This window comes from Salmo trutta, chromosome 10 (assembly GCF_901001165.1).
Source record: "Salmo trutta chromosome 10, fSalTru1.1, whole genome shotgun sequence".
NCBI classification, from domain to species: domain Eukaryota; kingdom Metazoa; phylum Chordata; class Actinopteri; order Salmoniformes; family Salmonidae; genus Salmo; species Salmo trutta.
This window is the reverse complement of record NC_042966.1, coordinates 2030742-2052215: the sequence shown is the minus strand read 5'-3', so window position 1 is coordinate 2052215 and position 21474 is coordinate 2030742. Positions and strand designations below refer to the sequence as shown.

Here is a 21474-nt window from a genome sequence, read left to right as displayed (position 1 = left end):
ATTATTGAGGATACAAAGCTCACTCATCTCCTGTTTAGAAGACTAGGAGAGGGGAGGCGGGGGGCGAATACTGAATTTTTCAAAGTTCTGCTCTCCCCAGGACGCCCGGCTGGGGGCGGAGACTAGCAGCTGGCGTTGGGGTAGCTACCACCCGGAAGGGATGTACACACAAACATGTACGTGTGCACGCACAGCATCCTGAGTCAGTGAGTTTGAGCAGAGCAGGAAAGTGACACTAGCTTGGGTGCCAGTTGGTTTCTGATATAGCCAACAAAGTCATACCCATGCTTTCACACTGACAGACCACGCACGCACGCACGCACGCACGCGCAACCTTATTAGCCTATTTAAATCAGGGCCTATTAGTGTGAAGTTAAGAGACACATTAAAAGCTAGTGAGGACGTGCAACAGGCAACTCCGTCAAGTGGGGCTTTTCTGCCCCCCCCCAAAAGGCAGGTTAAGGCTTTATTTACTTTGTATAAATTTCTTTCAGAGGGTAGGTTAAGTTTCAATGAACGCACAGAGGCGAGACCTTGCCTCGTGCTACTGTGTTAAAACAGGACTGTGTGCTCACGAAACTCTACTCTTTTTTTTCTCCCCTTTCCATCATCTCTACTCACCTCCTCTCCGGTCCTGTCCTTTCTTTCTATCTGTCCTCTCCTCCTTTCCTTCTCACCGTCGACCTAATCCCCTCATCTCCACTCTGGATGCAACCAGGTTCCCGCTCTCCAGCCATTCCCCCTACAAGCCAGGTGTTATCTTCCCTGGGCCCAGCCATTTGAGGCAGGCCTAATGGGCACCTGTCACCACCACGGCCAGTCATCCAGCCTTCCCCTCTCTCCGCCTGCCAGTTTCAGACCATCGCCCTGCCCTCAACCTCTTCAACCCTCAGCCCTCAACCTCCATGCATTACAGATGAACAGCGAGTCCTCCAGAGCACCACTGCTAACGCAAGCTTTCGCAGGCTTACACAACTCCACAACCCCGTCTTATGAAACACAGTCCTACAGATAAGGAAGTAGCAGCCAGATACCACTTCAGAGTGCAGCCGGTTGCCTGACAGGACAGCGTAGGAGGCGTACGTGGGGTTCTCGTAACACGTCTCACATAAAAGGCTGGACAGGCCGTATTAAAACATGTAAGAACGAGAGGAAAGGACACATATGATATTCAAGGACGTGCTGGAAACCGAGATAACGTATGACACAAACACGGAGAGCGGTGATGACAAGTGCACACGTCGACACATGCTGAATGAGGGTGTAGCTCCTGGATTAAATGCCACCTAATATGCATTGGTCCAGCCCATTTACAGTAAACCACCCAGAAGCAACTGACAATTTAACCCTGGATCAAATAGTATAGAACTGAATGGAATAGAATGTATGGCTATATAAGGGTGTCTCTCACCTTGCAGCCTTCGCAGGCACTGACTCCATAGTGGTATCCTGAAGATTTGTCCTGGCACACGAAGCAGGGCTTGTAGACCCTCGGGGGAGGAGGGGGCGATGGCGGGCTTGGCACTATCTCCTCTGAGCTGGTACTCTGTGTCTCTATCGCTGCGGGAGAGAAAAGAGAGGGAGGCACACACACTCAGTGACAGAGGACAAGGACAATATCTTGACAGGCTACTTCCGTATCCTTGACAAGAAAGACTACTCTGGATATTGTCGAGAGAGTGTCTCTAAGAGCACTTGGCACAATGAATCAAAGCAAGGCTGGAGATGCAGAGAAGAGAAAAGCAGGCCATTCTTGTTTACCAGTAACCTTAGTGGTTCCACATATCAATCAAGACAACGTTAGCAGTGGAGGACACAGATAAGGGCGTCCTGAATGGCTGTAGAGAGAAACTGGCTCACCCATCAGGGAAGGAACTAGACATAACAGTTCTCTCTCTAGGCTGTGTGTGAATGAATGGTGCTTCGAGCGAGGAAGAATGTTCTGCTGGACTGGCATTCATTACACCCTGTTGTATAAGAGTTAAGTGTGTGTGGCTGAGGGTGTGTGGGCGGAATGGGGTTGTATCATCATGTTGCTTTCTCAAAGAGAAAAAAAGGAAGGTGACCTAAGCTAAGGTCAAGGTGGACATTGAGAACCAGATACCAAGGCTGTCCACACGGAGTCACCCTCTCGACCTTCACTCTCTTGCCATCATCCTCTCTCTCTCCCGCTCTCGCACTTGTATTCTCTCTCCATCTCTCTGGGGAAAATAATAAACAAGACTAAAGACAGGAGTCACTCTCCCCCACTTTCTCTTTCCCTCTCTCTTGCTCTCATTCCCGGCCCTGAAAACAAACAAGGCTTAAGACGGGAGAATTAACTGAGATAATCAGTCGGAATCCCTTGTTACGAGACGTAAGATTATTATTCTTGAAATAGATAGGAACGAACAGCTGACTGAAGACGGTGCAGCCAGGCATTCGAGTCTGTTTCTGCGGTAACATGGACTCTTAACGTGATCAAACTTTTTTACTCCTGGCAGAAACAAGCAAGGTGTTGGCAAACGAGTCTTCAGTTACCTAGGCAACACCCCCCACAATCCAGCAGCGGCACACAAAGAATGAAAAGAACAGGTTTGGAATCTCTAACCCTGGCAATTTGACTGGTAAACTCATGGGTACACTCGCAATGGCTGCCTGGTATTGTGATCCAATAACTTCCATGGTAATATAGAATGTTCATTCAAATTATGTTAACTGATGTAATGGAAAGTATTTTTTTGTAATGTAAGTTGAGTTGAATAAACACATAACAACACATATTGATGGGTACACTTCCTGCTTTTACTTCCTTTGTTTCTATGGGTACATTCACAATGGCCACCAGTAGGGTTGGGTGGTTTCCAGATTTTCATATCGTCATACCGTCCTTCTCTCATTCTGGGATTTACGGCTTAGTACACAAGGGGGCGCCAAAAAAACACAAAAAGAGACCATTGGGCATTTGTTACCAGAATGCTACGAATATTAGCAAAAGTAATAGCGAATTTCTACGGAGGCTGCTAGCTAAATATGCTAATGATGACAAACGAAAATAAACAAATTGCAACGACAGGCGATCTTGCTCATAAAGTTATACATACAGTGAATTCGGAAAGTATTCAGACCCCTTCCCATTTTCCAAATGTTACATTACAGCCTTATTCTAAAATGGATTAAATACATTTCCTCATCAATCTACATGCAATACCCCATAATGACAAAGCAAAAACATGTTTTTATAAATTTTTGCAAACAATTTTTTTTAAAAGAAATACTTTATTTAAATAAGTATTCAGACCCTTTGCTATGAGACTCAAAATTGAGCTCAGGTGCATCCTGTTTCCATTGATCATCCTTGAGATGTTTCTACAACTTGGAGTCCACCTGTGGTATATTCAATTGATTGGACGTGATTTGGAAAGGCACACACCTGTCTATATAAGGTCCGACAGTTGACAGTGCATGTCAGAGCAAAAACCAAGCCATGAGGTCAAAGGAATTGTCCGTAGAGCTCTGAGACAGGATTTTGTTGAGGCACAGATCTGGGGAAGTGTACCAAAAAATGTCTGCAGCATTGAAAGTCCTCCAAGAACACAGTGGCCTCCATAATTCTTAAATGGAAGATGTTTGGAACCACCAAGACCCTTCCTAGAGCTGGCCACCCGGCCAAACTGAGGAATCGGGGGGCCTTCGCCAGGGAGGTGACCAAGAAGCCGATGGTCACTCTGACAGAGCTCCCGAGTTCCTCTGTGGAGATAGGAGAACCAGAAGGACAACCATCTCTGCAGCATTCCAGCAATCAGACCTTTATGGTAGAGTGGCCAGACGGAAGCCACTCCTCAGTAAAAGGCACATGACAGCCCGCTTGGAGTTTGCCAAAATGCAACTAAAGACTCTCAGACCATGAGAAACAAGATTCTGTGGTCTGATGAAACCAAGATTGAACTCTTTGGCCTGAATGCCAAGCATCACATCTGGAGGAAACCTGGCACCATCCCTACGGTGAAGCATGGTGGCAGCATCATGCTGTGGGGATGTTTTTCAGCGGCAGGGACACTACTCAGGATCATTGTGCAAATGAACAAAGTTTTGAAGCATGCTTGTCTGCTCTGAAGCAGAGTAGAGTCGCTAGGGCAATGGGCCTGCCTGCTCTGCTAGGAGAAGATGGGGAGGAGCAGACAGGCTGAGAACAGAGGAGAAAACGGCAAGCAAATCCAGATAGCAGTGGCAGCTGTACAGACAACTCATCCAAAGGGCTTTGACTTCTCAAACACGGCAGAAAGCTTACCTTACACAATACGATGCCCTGTCACCTTATTCAATTAGTGAATTACTTAGACAAGTAGCAAGTTAGGGGTCATGTCAACGCTGAACTGTTATTTTTTTCATGCGGAAAGAAATATAATACGGCTCAGAAATCTCATGCAGCGTTTTGTAAATGCAGATCTTAAATGCTTCTGCTTGTAATTTCTGCCGGGCATCAGACACATGTTGTGCTTGAGCACTAGGACTGACGTGTAGCATTTGTCTGGGTGTAGACAGACTACATTTCTCTGGTAAAATAACTAAGCAAAATATTAGGAAATGTCGCTGGCTACAGTCATTCTATGATAAACATAAAAAAATGACGGTCATGCATCGTTTTTGCAACAACAAAAGAAGTTTACCTCTGTGGCTGCCAGCCAAACAGCGTTCCACGTCTGTTCATGAAAACGAAGCTATTTTCTTCTGAATGTGTTGCACTAACGTAAAACTACAGCTGCACGTCCCTGATCACTATATTTAAGCAAATATTTCAATATAAAAGCGACCCATCAATACACAGCTGGGCTCACCTGCTCCTGTCTTCTCCCGTTGTGCTATTTACAAACACGTGACTGGCCCAACTGTTCAGGGGAACTAAACATGATTTACATTATGAAGCTGTAAAGGGTGAAATAAATAACGTGCTTTACAGTGGAAAGAAAATTACGTGAAACCTTTGGAATTACCTGGATTTATGCAGAAATTGGTCATAACATCTGATCTGATTTTCATCGAAGTCACAACAACAGATAACACAACTAAAAAGTATACATTTTCATGTCTTTGTTGAACACACTGTGTAAACATTCACAGGGGAAAAGGGAAAAGTATGTGAACCCTTGGATTTAATAACTGGTTGACCATTCTTTGGCAGCAATAACCTCAACCAAATGTTTTCTGTAGTTGCGGATCAGACCTGCACAACGGTCAGGAGGAATATTGGACCATTCCTCTTTACAAAACTGTTTCAGTTCAGCAATATTCTTGGGATGTCTGGTGTGAACCGCTCAAGGACATGCCACAGCATCTCAAATCGAGTTGAGGTCAGGACTCTGACTGGGCCACTCCAGAAGGCGTATTTTCTTCTGTTGAAGACATTTTGTTGTTGATTTACTTCTGTGTTTCGGGTCGTTGTCCTGTTGCATCACCCAACTTCTGTTGAGCTTCAATTGGCGGATAGATAGCCTAACATTCTCCTGCAAAAATGTCTTGATAAACTTGGGAATTAATTTTTCCGTCGATGATGGCAAGCTGTCCAGCAAAGCAGCCCCAAACCATGATGTCCCCTCCACCATACCTGCAGCTGGGATGAGGTTTTGATGTTGGTGTGCTGTGCCTTTTTTCTCTACACACATAGTGTTGTGTGTTCCTTCCAAAGAACTCAACTTGAGTTTCATCTGTCCACAGAATATTTTGCCAGTAGGGCTGTGGAACATCCAGGTGCTCTCTTACGAACTTCAGACATGCAGGAATGTTTTTTTTGGACAGCAGTGGCTTCTTCCGTGGTGTCCTCCCATGAACACCATACTTGTTTAGTATTTTATGTATCGTAGACTCGTCAACAGAGATGTTAGCATGTTCCAGTTATTTCTGTAAGTCTTTAGCTGACAGTCTAGTATTCTTCTTAACCTCATTGAGCATTCTGCGCTGTGCTCTTGCAGTCATCTTTGCAGGGCAGCCACTCCTAGGGAGAGTAGCAACAGTGCTGAACTTTCTCCATTTATAGACAATTTGTTTAACCGTGGACTGATGAACATCAATGCTTTTAGAGATACTTTTGTAACCCTTTCCAGCTTTATGAAAGTCAAAAATTCTTAATCTTAGGTCTTCTGAGATCTCTTTTGTTCGAGGCATGGTTCACATCAGGCAATGCTTCTAGTGAATAGCTAACTCAAATTTTGTGAGTGTTTTTTAATAGGGCAGGGCAGCTCTAACAAACATCTCCAATCTCGTCTCATTGATTGGACTCCAAATTAGCTGACTCCAATTAGCTTTTGGAGAAGTCATTATCCCTACGGGTTCACATACTTTCCCCAACCTACACAGTGAATGTTTAAATGATGTATTCAATATAGATACGAAAAACACAATGCTTTGTGTGTATTAGTTTAAGCACACAGTGTTTTTTTATTGTTGCGACTTAGATGAAGATCAGATCAAATTTTATGACCAATTTATGCAGAAATCCAGGTAATTCCAAAGGGTTCACATACTTTTTTTGCCACTGTATATCCTAACGCATTGCACAAGTTGACAGCGGGTATTTACTTAAAGAAGCTACAAATATTAAAATGTATAGAAATAGTTCAAATAAATAGCTTCAACGGTATTGAAAAACCACCCTGTGGTTATTTCCAAATTCCCCGGTATACAGTATACCGCCCAAGCCTAGCCGCCAGTCCACCCACTTCGCCATCATCGACTTGAATGGGGATGCCCGTTCTATTCGATGGCAGCACATGCATCAGGAGCTGAGGAGAGGAGAAAATGTGCATCCCACAAATGTTGGTATTCAAACGGTTATTACGGAGACCGCGGTCATTTCGCTGGCCAATTACCATCATCCCAAATTCCACTGCCACCACAGCCCTAGACACACACAAGCAGACGTGTGTGCCTGCATGCAGCCTGCATGCACACACTCCAACGTAGAGACACATATCCAGTAATCAAGGTTGCGTAAGCACAACTATAACATGTTCTGTGCTGTGTTTTTCTGTGTTTGTTTGTGTGGGTGTGTGGTCTGCGTCATGATCTCTACCCTCTCCCCTCCTGCATCAGCTCTGGGAGTAAGGATTGTGACGTCTCGGTGCTGCCCAAAGGCCCGGGCGGCACTCGTGTGTAAATAAGCGATCTATATTTAACACAAAGCTCACAGGTTCACCAGGCCTGCAGTTCAGCTGGCAATGGGACTCCACGTGACGCCGCAGACAGACGCTCTGGATGGAAACACAACCAGACGGCTCGACGCACACACACATAGTCCAACACTCCCTCTCACACCATTTGGCTGGCAGCCACACAAGTGTGTTTGTGTCTTACGCGTACAGACAAACACACTTATATCCATCGTCCACCTAAACGCACTCTGTTGCTCTTTCTCTCTCACACACACAGTCACAGCAAGGGCTCTCCTTATAATGCGTCAATGGATATCTCTGCTTGTCGATCCCAGTGGACATGCTCCTGAAAAACACTTGGGAAGAGTATATTCAGTCAACCAAAATAAACCAGGCTGATACACACCAACATGCGCATGCTCACTGCCGGAGAAACATTCGAGAAATGTTATGCTAAAACCAACTCCAGATTCTCCCATATCAGGAGGCAAACATGCAGAATATCAAAATGTGTTTCAGATCCTGATAGCAGCTAACGCAGCTAACTGGAAAGACAACACCAATGAAGTGCACATTGCCGGGACCCACAGCAACACTAATCAGACCCAGGATATTAAGACAGTCTCACTCCTGTCTCTCACTGAAAACTGGAAGAAAAATGGAGACCTCGGTCTTCAACAGACAAACAGCATATTGTAACATGTGAGAATAGTTTTCCAGTATTACTGATCTATTGATTGACAGTATATGTGGCCTCTTAGTTTAGCATTAGGGGACAAACTGAAGTTTATTTAGCTAGCTAATGTACAGGGTGTTCTTCTTCATTAGTCAACCCTGCTGTACCCATACCTCCCTCATCATACCAGCAATGTCCCACAGTTACTACGAGATCAGTTCTGTGGGTTTCTGCTAAATTCCACACGCACCCTTGTGACTCTCTAAAGAATGCCATGCCGAGTTCTTACCCAGTCAAGACAAAACCACACACAATGGACACGGACCCAACGGGGCACTAACCGCACCACCGGTGTATGGAAAACGACCTTTAAAAACCTTCTCATCTCAGGAAAACTGCTTTTTTTTCTCTTCATCTCCGGGGGGGTCTTGCCTGTGTGTAAAAAGAAAACCAGACCGGGGAGCACTTCAAAGCCTATGATAGGCCTGTGCCTTTAAAATACTTTTATAGAGGAAATTAAAGGTGATCTCGCAAATGCTCCCTGGGGGACTCTACTTCTGTACATCTATATGTGCCCCCATTGCGCTCACTGGTTCTTTTAAAGGCATTTTTAGCGTCATTCGTCAGACATGGAAAATGACCTATACAATGACTAGGGTTCAAAGACTAGAGGATGCAGCCAAGATGGAAGCACCTGTATGGCCAAAAGCAAGGGTGCACGATGAATGTTTAGCAAGGAGTCTGGTAGGTAGTGAACTATAAAGTCTATAGCCCTCCTATAGTAACCAGGCCTGGTCAAGACTGGAGGCAAATTACCAGTTTACTGCAGCCTTACTCACATGGCCCTCCACCATGGTTCGAGAGCGAGCGGGGAAAACGAGTTGTTATGTAGGCCTGACTCTCTGATACACCTTTGTGTAGTGCTTCATCCTGTAAGCTCATCTAAACGAAAACCAGAGCACCATTTATCATCACTTCCCTTTATTGCTGTGCATACATGCAGTAAACAGTATTAACCATGTTATGTATTGGTTTACTTAACCCAGAGGACAAGCTTAGAGGAGAGTCGAAATACAGCAAACACTTAACATCTGCATGAATGAAATAGGGTCCGCTATTCGTTTCAACTGATGATGGGGGACAAGAAGAAGCGAGCGAGCTTAAAGACCTGTCTTTCCATCAGGACGTGGATCAGGGAACAGGTCACACGCTAGTAAACAAAACTTCACCTTTTATCAGCTAGACGGTAATGAATAGCTCAGGGGCAGTTAAGGAGAGATGCACTCAGAGCACCCTCTTTTTCATTTGGGGTGGGATGAAGGGATGAGGGATGCAATCTTTTGCTTTCATTGCCCTTTGTTATTGTCATCAGTGCTAGCATCAGTCTTAGCTGATGCCATTGGCCCTGGCTGGCAGTCATTATGCTCATGTCAAACAAATTAAACTTAAATAGAGCAATCTTTACGTAACACACCACATTTTCTCTCATTAGCAAAAGCGCATTTGCCATTTCCCTTCCACTCGCTCGCCCTCTACTCTCTCTGATGTGGAGCCATTACAACCCTGCATTATTACCGGGACATTCGTCCATATTAAAGCTGCCTTCATTAGATGTATTTATACAAACACACACAAATGCACAATACACAAGGGCAACAGCCCTTCAGCCCACACACACTAACTGTCCTAATGAAAGCACACAAATATTTTTGTCAAAAAATCTAGGGACAGAAGGACAAGTCTGCGAGGGGACTGGCTACTGTAATTAAAGACAATGGCTCAGTTCTGGAGTGCAGAGTGGAACAATGGTGGGCTTGTGGGATGGAGAGGGCTGACTCAGGAGGACAGAGCCTGCTGCTACTGCACAGGGCCACACCAGCTCTACCAAAGCCCGGACAATAGAGTACATCTGGGCAGTTGTTACCCAGCACTGAGAAGGCTAACTAAGCCTCTGTACGCACCATGAACTTCGCTAAACTGTATAAGGGTCTGCTAGGTAGAGGACAGGCTAGATCCAATTCCAATCATCTCGACCTCCTAGCATCTATGGGTATGTTTACATGCAGAGTAATAATTTGATATTAAACTGATTATGGCAGTAGGCAGATTATGCAATAGTCATGTAAACACTTTACTCTGCTCATCTTAAATCGGTGTGAGGTCAAAATCAAAGTAAGTATACGCTGAATAAAACACCTGGTTTGCTGAGCAATCTTTAGAATTATTAGGACACGTAAACGCCTTAAAAATCGGCGTTGCAGTGGTGTATTTGATCAGTGCATGTGCTACAGTAGCACCAGCTGAGCGACCGTCCCTCTTTAGCGCAGGTGAAGTGAGTTCGGAACAACTGAATGTATGCGTCTTAGAAGTAGTTACATACAAACTTTATATATCCGAACTCAATCAAATATGCTTACCAAAAATAACATGTTCGCTGTGGTAGGACGTTTATTTTGATTGGCGTTTTTCTGCATTTATCAGAGTGCCATCAGGTAGCTTGATTTCAGTGTCCATGCAAACAGGATTATTAGGGACATCGGAAAGCATTCAAATGTATTAATAGTACTAAATCTGATTATCCACAACAAATCACATTATTGTGTGCATGTAACCGTACTCTACGACCGTGATACAACAACTCTTTGATTTCTCAGAATTCCCTTTGATGCTCACATTCCCAGACAAACATTCAACAACAAAGTGTGTGTTGTGTTTGTCTGCAGCCAAAACATGTTAATGGTTTAACTTGATGTGCTTGCACAGCAGCAGCACCCAAAGCACCAGTGATTTAATTAGCGCGCGTGTTAAGGGTCTCATAATGTCGCTCTTCAGATTCACTTTGCATATTTGATGAGTCAACCCTTGTGCTCACATTAGACATCTCTTCAGTACTCTGTTACATTGAAGATTAGACCAAACAGTAGGACAAAGGGATGATTCAAAGATGCATAATCACAAAAAGGTAGGCTATATCAAAAGTTCTGATAATAATCCGAAACTAGCCTGATTACCAGTCAATTTTACTCCTCTGTCATTGGCTAGTGCAGAAACAGAGTGGCACCCAGACTATATATATATATAAAACATACAGACAACACTACTGGCCATCTTGTAATAAAGCTAGGCATGTGTTGCTCAAACTAGGCATCGTTCTTTGGCCTATTCCTGGTATGTGTAAGGTTCAGCTCTGGGTTATAGGCCAGGGAGATTTTATTAACATCATCCCCATGGGTGATTGGGCCCAGCAGTGAAGCATATTAATGAGATTTCAGCGTCATTAGGGGGGAACGGTAACTACATTAGCTAACGGGCTGGCGAGGCTAGCAGTCGTCGGGCAGGGAGAGGGGGCGTTCGTGGGGTCTTCCAGCGTACTGTCCTTTACCACCAGTCACAGGATTGTGTGTTTTCTATTAGATTACACCCCAGACACGCAGAGCAGACGGTCGTCACCAAGAACCATTTGTCTCTCCAGACACTATTCTAGTCCAGACAGACAGACACTATTCTAGTCCAGACAGACAGACACTATTCTAGTCCAGACAGACAGCCACTATTCTAGTCCAGACAGACAGACACTATTCTAGTCCAGACAGACAGACAGACAGACACTATTCTAGTCCAGACAGACAGACAGACAGACACTATTCTAGTCCAGACAGACAGACAGACAGACACTATTCTAGTCCAGACAGACAGACAGACACTATTCTAGTCCAGACAGACAGACAGACAGACACTATTCTAGTCCAGACAGACAGACAGACAGACAGACAGACACTATTCTAGTCCAGACAGACAGACAGACACTATTCTAGTCCAGACAGACAGACACTATTCTAGTCCAGACAGACAGACACTATTCTAGTCCAGACAGACAGACACTATTCTAGTCCAGACAGACAGACACTATTCTAGTCCAGACAGACAGACACTATTCTAGTCCAGACAGACAGACACTATTCTAGTCCAGACAGACAGACACTATTCTAGTCCAGACAGACAGACACTATTCTAGTCCAGACTGACAGACACTATTCTAGTCCAGACTGACAGACACTATTCTAGTCCAGACAGACAGACACTATTCTAGTCCAGACAGACAGACACTATTCTAGTCCAGACAGACAGAGACAGACAGACACTATTCTAGTCCAGACAGACAGACAGACACTATTCTACTCCAGACAGACAGACAGACAGACAGGACAGACTAAAATAATGAACTGAGAACATGATTGAGAATGGATGGAAAGTGTCTCGTCTACAGCAAAGGAGTATAAAGTTCTAGTCAAAAGTATCATAGTTCTCAAAAGTCCAGACAGGCTTCACATTTAAAGAACTTTGATGTGTAGTCAAATATGGTATGGCCTAAGAGGAGATTAACAGAGGATGACGGATGACAGAAGATGCAGTTGTGTTTTTTCTGGTATCGGTGTCAGAAATGTGGGTAAGCAGGGAAGACACACACACACAGGAGGATGCTTTGTCAGCGTTCTAACTTCTCAGAGGAAATCCTGCCATTCAACAGTACAACTTGAAGCCAGTTCCTGAACAACTAATAGGTCAATATCATCAACACACACATGAACAGAAAGATGAGACAGAGAATGAGAGGGTTACCCAGGGGCAAGGGAGCAGAGACAGAGCCTTAAGCCTTTCACATATATTGTCTCTCTCCCCTCCTCTTCAGCCCTCTTGCTCACAGTGCATGAATGCATGTGTGCATGCCTGTGTCAGTGGTGCACGAGTGTGTGTTAGCATAAATGCATGCTTGTGTGTGTCTGTATTACTGTAAGAAAGAGTGAGTGTGCCGATTACCACTGCCCCCTGCCTGGTAGTGCGGGGTAAGCACCCCACAAAGCTGCTGCTTGCCTGCGGTGAGTCTGGCTCCCTGTCCATCTCAGCGCCATGTGCTCTGGTGACGAGGAGGAGTGATCGGTGCAAAAGTCTCCGTCCCCCTCCCAGACCCACAAAGCGCAGCCCTACCAACTCCCAGATGCCCCGCCCCCTGGCCAGATTGGAAGGAGATTTTTTTTATTTCATGAAATAAAACTGCAGCCCTTAATCCCGTTTAATACGATTGGACGGGAGCGTGAGATTTATGTCCAGATAGTGTTAGGAATCTGGGATTCAGAGAAATTAGGTCCTACCACTTGTTGGTCTGGGAGCTATTAGATTGCAATTGGGGGGGGAGACTGTGTGGACAGCTTTCAAGTTCTCAGTAATGCAAAGATGATTATAGCAATAACTCTCCAATTTCTATAATAAAGAGTAGGGATGTGACAAATGGAACATTTTGCTTAGTGTTTAAACTGCCATTTTATTTAATTTTTTAGTTAAAATGGTAACAAAAAAGAAATGATAAAATGTCACGTCAATTCACAATGCAGAATAATGGTCCTATTACATATTTATGACCGCTAGGGCCGGGTAATAAAGCGCCTCGGCTATGGCATGTTTGTTTGTATGTAAGGGCACACCACGGCTTTTTAAATGCCAACACAAAACATTTTTCTGTAGATAATTTCAAAGCGCCAGTGAATGGGTATTATACTTGTCCGGAAAGGAATGCGGCTTCTGAAGCGGTACTAACGTCCATCACTAGGAGTCCAGAACTGTCAATCAAATAATCTCAAACTGCTTGCACGCAGACCACTCTCCTTAAAAAGTACTTTCAAGTTTGTTAAATACCATGACTTACCAACACATTTAGTAGAAAGAAAACATCTTCCACTAGGAATCGACTCCTAAGATTCAGTATTTTTGTAACAGAGGTGACTGATTAGTTGCCGTACTTCCAAGAACACAAACATTTGCATCTTTCATGGCGAGGGACAGAGTGAGTCAGAACAGTGTGCCCATCTATCGGCAAGCAAAAGCTGAATCTCGCAATGATATACTGTATTTTGGGGCGGCATGTAGCCTAGTGGTTAGAGCGTTGGGCCAGTAACCGAAAGGTTGCCGAAAGGTTTCTAGATGGAATCCCCAAGCTGACAAGGTAAAAATCTGGCGTTCTGCCCCTGAACAAGTTCCCTGGTAGGCCGTCATGGTAAATAAGAATTTGTTCTTAACTGACTTGCCTAGTTAAATAGAAATTCGGAATTTCTTGGCTTGCAATGTCTCGCAACTTCAGTAAAGCAGGCTTGGATATTCTACATGCAAAAGACTGAACACACTCTTATCATTAGCAAAGAGAAAGAGCAGGCGAACCATCTGCACTGTGATTAACATTTTAGTGGGGGATAAAACATTTAAAAAAAGTATTTTTCTTAACTTTAAGGATCCCAATTTAATTTAAATGTTCACACCACTACTCAAGAGCCACAAATTAAGTCAAACACACAGTCAAACCCGGTACGGACCCCTTAATGGACAAGGGCCCCAAGTGAAGCAGAAGGGTACGGGTAAGAGAGGCCCCATTCTTGCGTGGGCCAGGATCACTCCTCTCCTGCAGGAAATGGCCATGTTAGTGTAGGGCCCGAACTGGGGCAAGCGCGGCAGGCTGCGTATTAGGAGGATCATTTAGGCTGTCTTTACACATGGGTGAAGTGGGAGGGGGTGTGTGGCGTGAGCTCTTTTCTTATCTCCCAGGTCTGGTTTGAATCAGCCAATTGTCTAGGACACTCAGACCCAGCTTATGTTTTCCTTGGTGTTCCCAGCCCCCTTCTCAGGGGCCCAAGATCATTTCTCGTCACTGGCAGGATTGTAATAATGCACAAGGTTTCAGTATCAGCCCATCACTTGGTGGTGCAAAGGCAAACAGAGGAGACTAAACATATGTGGCCAGACTGGGCTAGGGGGAGAGGATAGAGGAGCAGATGGTAAAGGTGAGGTCGAGAGAGCGAGAGTGAGAGTGATCTTAGCCATACTGAGTTAAGTGTTCATCGGATCTGACGGTACGATAGCCTTGTCTAGTCTAACGCAGAAACCCTTTAGCTGTAATAACAGCTTTTGAATTATTATATAACCATATTCGGATCTGATTCTGAACACAAACAAAACAGTCTACTACAATACATTGACTCAGATTAGAAGAGTTCAACAGATGGCTTCGATGTTGCAATAGCCTTGTGTTTAGCACATCTGAACAACACTTGAGCTGTAAGAACAGCTTTTGAGTTTCAGAGCTGAATACATGCATTTAGCTAACAGTCTTCTACAGTCCATTGACCCAGATTAAAAGAGATCAACAGATAGCCTACTACCCAGTGTGGGCAAACAACTTTCTCTGGCAGATCAGCTGTCTAAAGCTGCTAATTGACACCGAGGTCATGTGTGCTGGCACCTGCCTGGGGTGACTCAAGACATTTGGCATGAGCTGATGGTGGGGGACAACATGGCTGAGAGATGGGGTAAAGGGCAGCCGTACCAGGGGATGCCAGGGCATGGAGGTGCGTGAGTGGAGAGTGGAGAATTTTACCCTTCACACATGATGTCGTCCAGTGTTGGTGCAACTTAGGCTCAGTCAGAAACATAGGAAAGCTTGTAAAAGCGCTGTGTGTGTGTGTGTGTGTGTGTGTGTGAAAACTGTGCGGTCATCTCTCAGATACTGCTATGCTACATTATATAGAATGCCAGTGCTTACTGTTAGTGTTTCGCAACACACTCATCTCATTGGTCTTTCCCCGAGTCGCTATAAGAGCCGTTAAACATGCACTTAGCAGTGACACAGGCTGCATCCCAAATGGCACCCTATCCCCTATATAGTGCCCTACTTTCGACCAGAGCCATATGAGCCCTGGTCAAAAAGTAGTGCACAAACAAAAGGAATAGGATGCCATTTGGGATTCAGAAACAGCATCGAAACCTACAGCCGAGTTGACCCACATACCGCCTACTGCAAGGAGAGGAGAGACATGATGGTCTGAGCTGGAAGACAGCTTAAGGACCGGGGAACTGTGACATGAAAGGAAAACATTTCAAAAGGTTCCGAATAAAGCCATGAATGCCGGCTTGTTTGTTCTAGAAGGACTGTGTGCGGTGTGTTAGCACTAATACAGCCTCACTTTTGGCAAATCCCTGCCCTGTACCGCCCCATACCTTGTGACACACTTCTGCTGTGGACAGCCTAGCCCTAGCTAGCCAGGGTCACGTGACAGTAAACCTACACTAACGATCGTTATGCGCAACTGTGAATTAGGCTTATGTCTTAACAAACCAGCTTTTAAAACGAGAACTGTGTCAAAGTGTGAAAGCGCTGCATCAAACATTGAGATGATCCCTCATTTTAAAAGATGTGTTAACTGGGTGGAATTATGTAAGAGTGCGTCTCACGCTCTCTCTCTGATGCGCAGCTGCAGACACAAGGCCTGTGCCAGCGGACATAGGGCATGGTGGGGCATCGCATGGTAGTGCTGTCAAGGTCAGGTCTGGAGATGCCTTCAGTGTGTGGCTGGACTGACTCTGTATTCTTCAGTTTGTCCTATACAGTACACTAGAAAACAGCAAAACGTGTGCCCACTCCAAAGTTCTCAGTCTTCAAAAGTAAACAACAGGGTACTGAGTCACCTTAAAGATCAGCTATCAACAACGATTAGCAAAGCACTCGCTCAATAGTAGTTTTCAAATACTTTTTAAATCCAGAGAGAAAAATCTCTACGGATTTACTATGCCACGAAAAGCACGTTTGTGCGCCAACACCCTTCAGTGAATTTGTATATTAACTAGGGCTAATAAACTGCATTAGCCCAACACCACACACAGTGACAGGGTGCTCACGTCTGAGGGCCGACAGAAGTTCAAACATACCTGTGCGTTTGCTCTCTCCAGAGGTTCTCTGCACATTGATGGGGCCTAATCCATTGTGACAGGCATTTATTCAGACCTCTGTTCTCAAACGCATATTCAACACTAGAGGAAGTGGACCAGGGCTATTTGCTATTCGAGAGTTGAAGTGGACGTGGAGAGGTAGGGGAGGGTTATGAGGGGATCGGCGAACAAGGGATTGAGAGAAAACGGAGAGAGTCAGTAGCGAAGGAGTGGGTTGCTGAAATCAGGCTTTGTCATGTTAAACTTAAACTCCCCGCCTCGCTCTCACTCAACCTCTCCTTATTTCTCTCCCTCTGTGTGGAAGACAATAGTCTTTTACAGGGGAGAGGATTACCACCATTTGATCTCCGCAAACGCTACGGTTAATTAACTTAATAATAATTGATTGGATTTATATGGTGCTTTTCTACCAACTGAGGTAGTCAAAGCGCTTTACATAGTAAGGGAGAAACTCACCTCCTCCACCACCAAAGTGCGGGACTGACCTGGGTGATGCATTTTTGTGCCAGAACGCTCACCACACATCAGCTATCAGGTGGAGAGGTGAGGACTGATACATTCCAATTAGGAATGAGGGGGATGATTAGGTGTGTGTGCATGACTGACTGATGTGTGTGTATAAAGCATTGCGACCGGATCATCTCGTTTCCATCTCCGACTTTAGATCGCAGATAACAGCGATCACTTCAAACACTTGTCAAAGTGATTTCAACCCTAATAATTCCAACTGTCAGTCATGTCTGTTCAACCTTCATAGATGTCACAGCTAGATAATGGTTCACTTTCCTGTACTGGCCAGTGTTAGACAGCACAGGGAAAAAAAATGTACGGGACAAAAACAGTCCCTACATAAAATACCTCAAGTACAATGTCAGGTGCACGTTCAGGCTAAAAGTAACGCCATAATTGCTGTGGTAAATCCAAAGAAGACAACCCACGTGTCTTGAGGAGTGGGTGGTTGGTTAAGACAGGAGAGAGACAGTGACTGTGCGATTGTCCTGTCAGTAGACCGTTTTTTTTTACCTTTATTTAACTAGGCAAGTCAGTTAAGAACAAATTCTCACTTACAATAACGGCCTACCCCGGCCAAACCGTAACCCGGACGACGCTGGGCCAATAGTGCGCCGCCCTATGGGACTCCCAATGACGGACGGTTGTGATACAGCCTGGAATTGAACCAGGGTCTGTAGTGACGCCTCTAGCACTGAGATGCAGTGCCTTAGACCGCTGCGCCACTCTGGAGCCCCCGTTAGCATGCAGCGGGCAGTCAGGCAGTGTGATCAGGGGTTATAACAGGTTAGTAGGTCACCAGAAGGGGTTAACTTGCCGTAAAGTCCTCTGGGAGACAGTTGACATATTTAGCATAGTGAGACAGCCTACGCTAATGCTATGTCCCAACCGTCCGACCCCGGCGTTAGCCATGGACACACAAACACGACTCTCAACAGCTGATCCCTGTTCTAGTATTTCTGTGTTAAGTGAGAATTGGATGTTAAATCAGTAAAGGAGACTCGGCTTTTAGAAGAAGCAGCACACATGGTATTTCTTTTACCAAAACCGTACATGACCGCACAGAACTCCAAAGATGGACAGCACAGACCTAGCAACAGAGCTTAATTTGTATTGTAACCCTAGCCACCTAGCTATAGGCTATGTCATCATGGAGGAACACAGTAGAGCAGAGTACAGCTGCCCCTGCCCTCAGATCAGCCTCCTCCTCATTCCCCCTAATGATGACTGATGACATACATTTGATTCAGCTGTCTGCCTAGCCGAGTCAGGGGGCTCCTTAGCAGCGGATTTGGGCCGAGCTCGGGGCGGACAGACTCATTTGTCTTTAGCACAGGTCGCTAATGTGGAAAAACTAATATAGTCCCAAATGGCATCCCATTCCCTTAGCCTGACGACTCACGCCGAATTCTTCCGCAGCACAGTCGTTCCCTACGTACTTTATTTAGTTTGAGACTGTCGCCATTGAAGTCGTTTGTGGTGACGAGAGGCAATGACAGATTTTCAAACCGCCACTTTACCGACGTGTGTTCTGGCTCTGGCCCAACCAATCGGCTTCTGGACCAGCCAGACGGCCCTGAACGTGTTCGCTTTCAGTGAAGGGTCGGGGAGGTACTCAGATCCAGACTCATTTCAGAGAGGAAACTAACGTCCGTGGGTGTGGCGTAGCGTTTGCCCAGAGCAATGAGTCTGGGTAGCCAGGCAACGATTCCTGTCTGGGGGATATAACAGGGATGTTTCCAGAATTTAATGAAGGACGTTAAGCTTTGTCTGTCAGTGTTCATTTTGTTTTTCCTAGTAGTGTGCGTGTGTCAGTATGCATGGAACAGACAAGCATCCCCTCTCTCTGCAGACACTCATTTCCTGCATAGATCCCTGACCTTTCCACAAACAGCCTGATGGGAGCCATGTAATCATGGCTGTAACACACACACACACACACACACACACACACACACACACACACACACACACACACACACACACACACACACCTAGATTTCCTCTGACATGGCTGGCCACCAGCATGTCCACTGGTACTAGTCAGTGCTATGAGACTATGATATTCCCCTGATCCTCTCTCCCCCTGGCAGCCTCATGTGGAGTCCGTTTGCATGTGTGCGTTTGTGTCTGCATATGTATGTGTGTGTGTTTAATGGACTGTGTGTGTGTGTGTGTGTGTGTGTGTGTGTGTGTGTGAAGAGTGAACTGGGTGGTAACCTGAGGCTGCGGTCGGCCAGGTGAGAGGCGTTAATCCTTTCCCGTTAACCTGCACGCCCGTCTGACCCCAAACTCAATGTTTGACCTGCCGGCCGAGTAGCGGCTACCCCTGAGCATCCAAGCCCTTCTCAGTCAGCTGTCAATTAAGCTAAGTGGCCCATCCATAATGCAAGCCTCCCCAATGCCTTATTCACAGAGCGGGAGGTTTTCAGAAATCATGGCACAGTTGAAGAGAATGGGATGCAGGCAGTGTAGTATAGGCTAGGTAGAGACCCTAGTTTCTATGCTAAGCTACAGGATAGGACAGAACCATTCATACTACACAAATCCTGGTGTAATATAATGAGGATATGGGGGGGGAATGGGGACAATACAAACGTGAGTCTTATGAATAAGTTTTAAAAAAGTGCCCTGCCGAGAGGGTTGAGAGATGGGAGCTGACAGAATAGGGCGAGAGTGAGGCAGAGAGAAGTTGGCAACAGAGAGATGGAGAGTCAATGGAGAGAGAGAGAAACAGAGAGGAAGAAAGAGAGAGAGCGAGAGAATGAGAAAAGCGAAAGAAAGAGATGGAAATAGGACCGAACATTAAAAAAGCGATGTAGCGGTAGCAGTGGCTGCGTGCCCTGCCGTCTAGGCGTCAGTCCTGAGGGGATAGCGAATGCTAAAGTAGCTATTATGTCTCTGCACAGAAGGCACTGGTCCACCTGCAGCAGAGTGTAGTGGTATTAAGGAGCCTCCGCTTCCTCTCTCTCAGCTAAGTCTCCGCTGAGTTGACTGGCTGCTTCACAATGAGATCAAACTGACTGACTACAGCCAGGCTCAAAAGTAGGCCATGTCAGGGGAAGAAGCAGGTTGATCAGGCTTCTGAAGAGAGGGCTCTGTATGGCTGTGCCTAGGGGAGTACCAGTAGGCTTTACCAGGAGAATCAAGACCCTCTTCTCCATCTATCAGACAGTCGGCTGACCATGATTCCATGCGCCTTGTTTTCTCTGTGTTGTACGAAAAGGAGAGGTTAGTTATAGCGTTCCTCTTGACATGATGAGAGGTACTCCTAGTGGCCTTCAACACAGATAAGGCCTTGCCACCTACTGGACTTTGTGGCATCTCTTTCTCTCTTTGAGATTTAGGAGAAAGGTGGAGTATGGACGAACTAGCCTATATTCCTTACCTCAGTCTACCGCTGCACGTTTTAGCCGTGGATGTAAGGTGAGGTGCGAAGGACAGTCATGGGGGCTTTAGAGCTGGTCTTACTCTAACCTTTTATCTGTGGCCCGGGGAGTTCCTGTCTCTTGCGTCCGGCTGCAGACACCTGACTGGTCACCTTCGCACCGACAACAGCGCAGCAGGACCAGGAAGTTTGCGGGGGCTAAATCGCTGCATTACACCCAATCCATAATTCACACAGAGGATTTCACCACTGAGAGAGAATTTAGGCAGCCATGCAGACGGCACGCATAGCAACACACCCTTCGGCGACAAGCGATGGCTCAATGACTTCACGTGGGCAGCCAGTCAGCGGCTCTCGCTTCACTCTGCACAGCTATTGCATGCCGGTATCGTCCTCCGTTTTGGGGCAACATGGACGCGGTTTCCAAATTGTGGAGCAGTGTCGATGGAAACTGCCCTAATCGGAGGGCTCTTTGTGGGAAGGGTGGAATCAACAGAGTCGCTGCTGGGTCATTAGGATTGTGTGGGGCTTTGGATCCATATGTCACAGGAGAGAACGTGAAGAGGGTGGGTGAGGGTGGGAAAGGCGGATGAAGATAAACATTGGCAACAGTGTAATGCCGCTAAATAGGACGGCATATAGGTCATTCTGTACCAGACTCAATTTACCAACGGGCCTGTTTCACAGAAAACTGGTTCCAGGCCAAGTCTCCATCAGTCGAAACATAGAGCCCACAAATAATGAGTCCTTCTAGCAAAGCCTCAGCTCTCACTCTCTTCCTCCCTCGCTCGCTCCCTCCCTCTCTCTCAACCCAGTCTCTTGGTTTTGTTCAAAGAAGAAAAAGGGCAAAATACCAGGAGCCAAAAATGACATTAAACCGTGTGACTGCTCCAGAGGGATGAGGGTTTGAAAATGTCAGCCCCAGCAGCCCCTTTTCTCCAAGTGAAACCTCGCCGCTCAGGGTGCTGACAGAGTAATCCATCGCTATTGTGCGTCAGCCGCGC

At 45.8% G+C, this 21474-nt stretch overlaps 1 protein-coding gene across 7 annotated transcripts in view; it reads right to left on the bottom strand.

The window, feature by feature from the left end:
• Positions 1-21474, bottom strand: part of LOC115200948 (retinoic acid receptor alpha) — a 247074-nt gene that overhangs the window by 21797 nt on the left and 203803 nt on the right. For all 7 annotated transcript variants that reach the window (XM_029764091.1, XM_029764092.1, XM_029764095.1 and 4 more), the window contains one exon: positions 1412-1560. In XM_029764091.1, coding sequence (XP_029619951.1) covers positions 1412-1560 — 149 coding nt within the window. The remainder of the gene's footprint in view (positions 1-1411; positions 1561-21474) is intronic.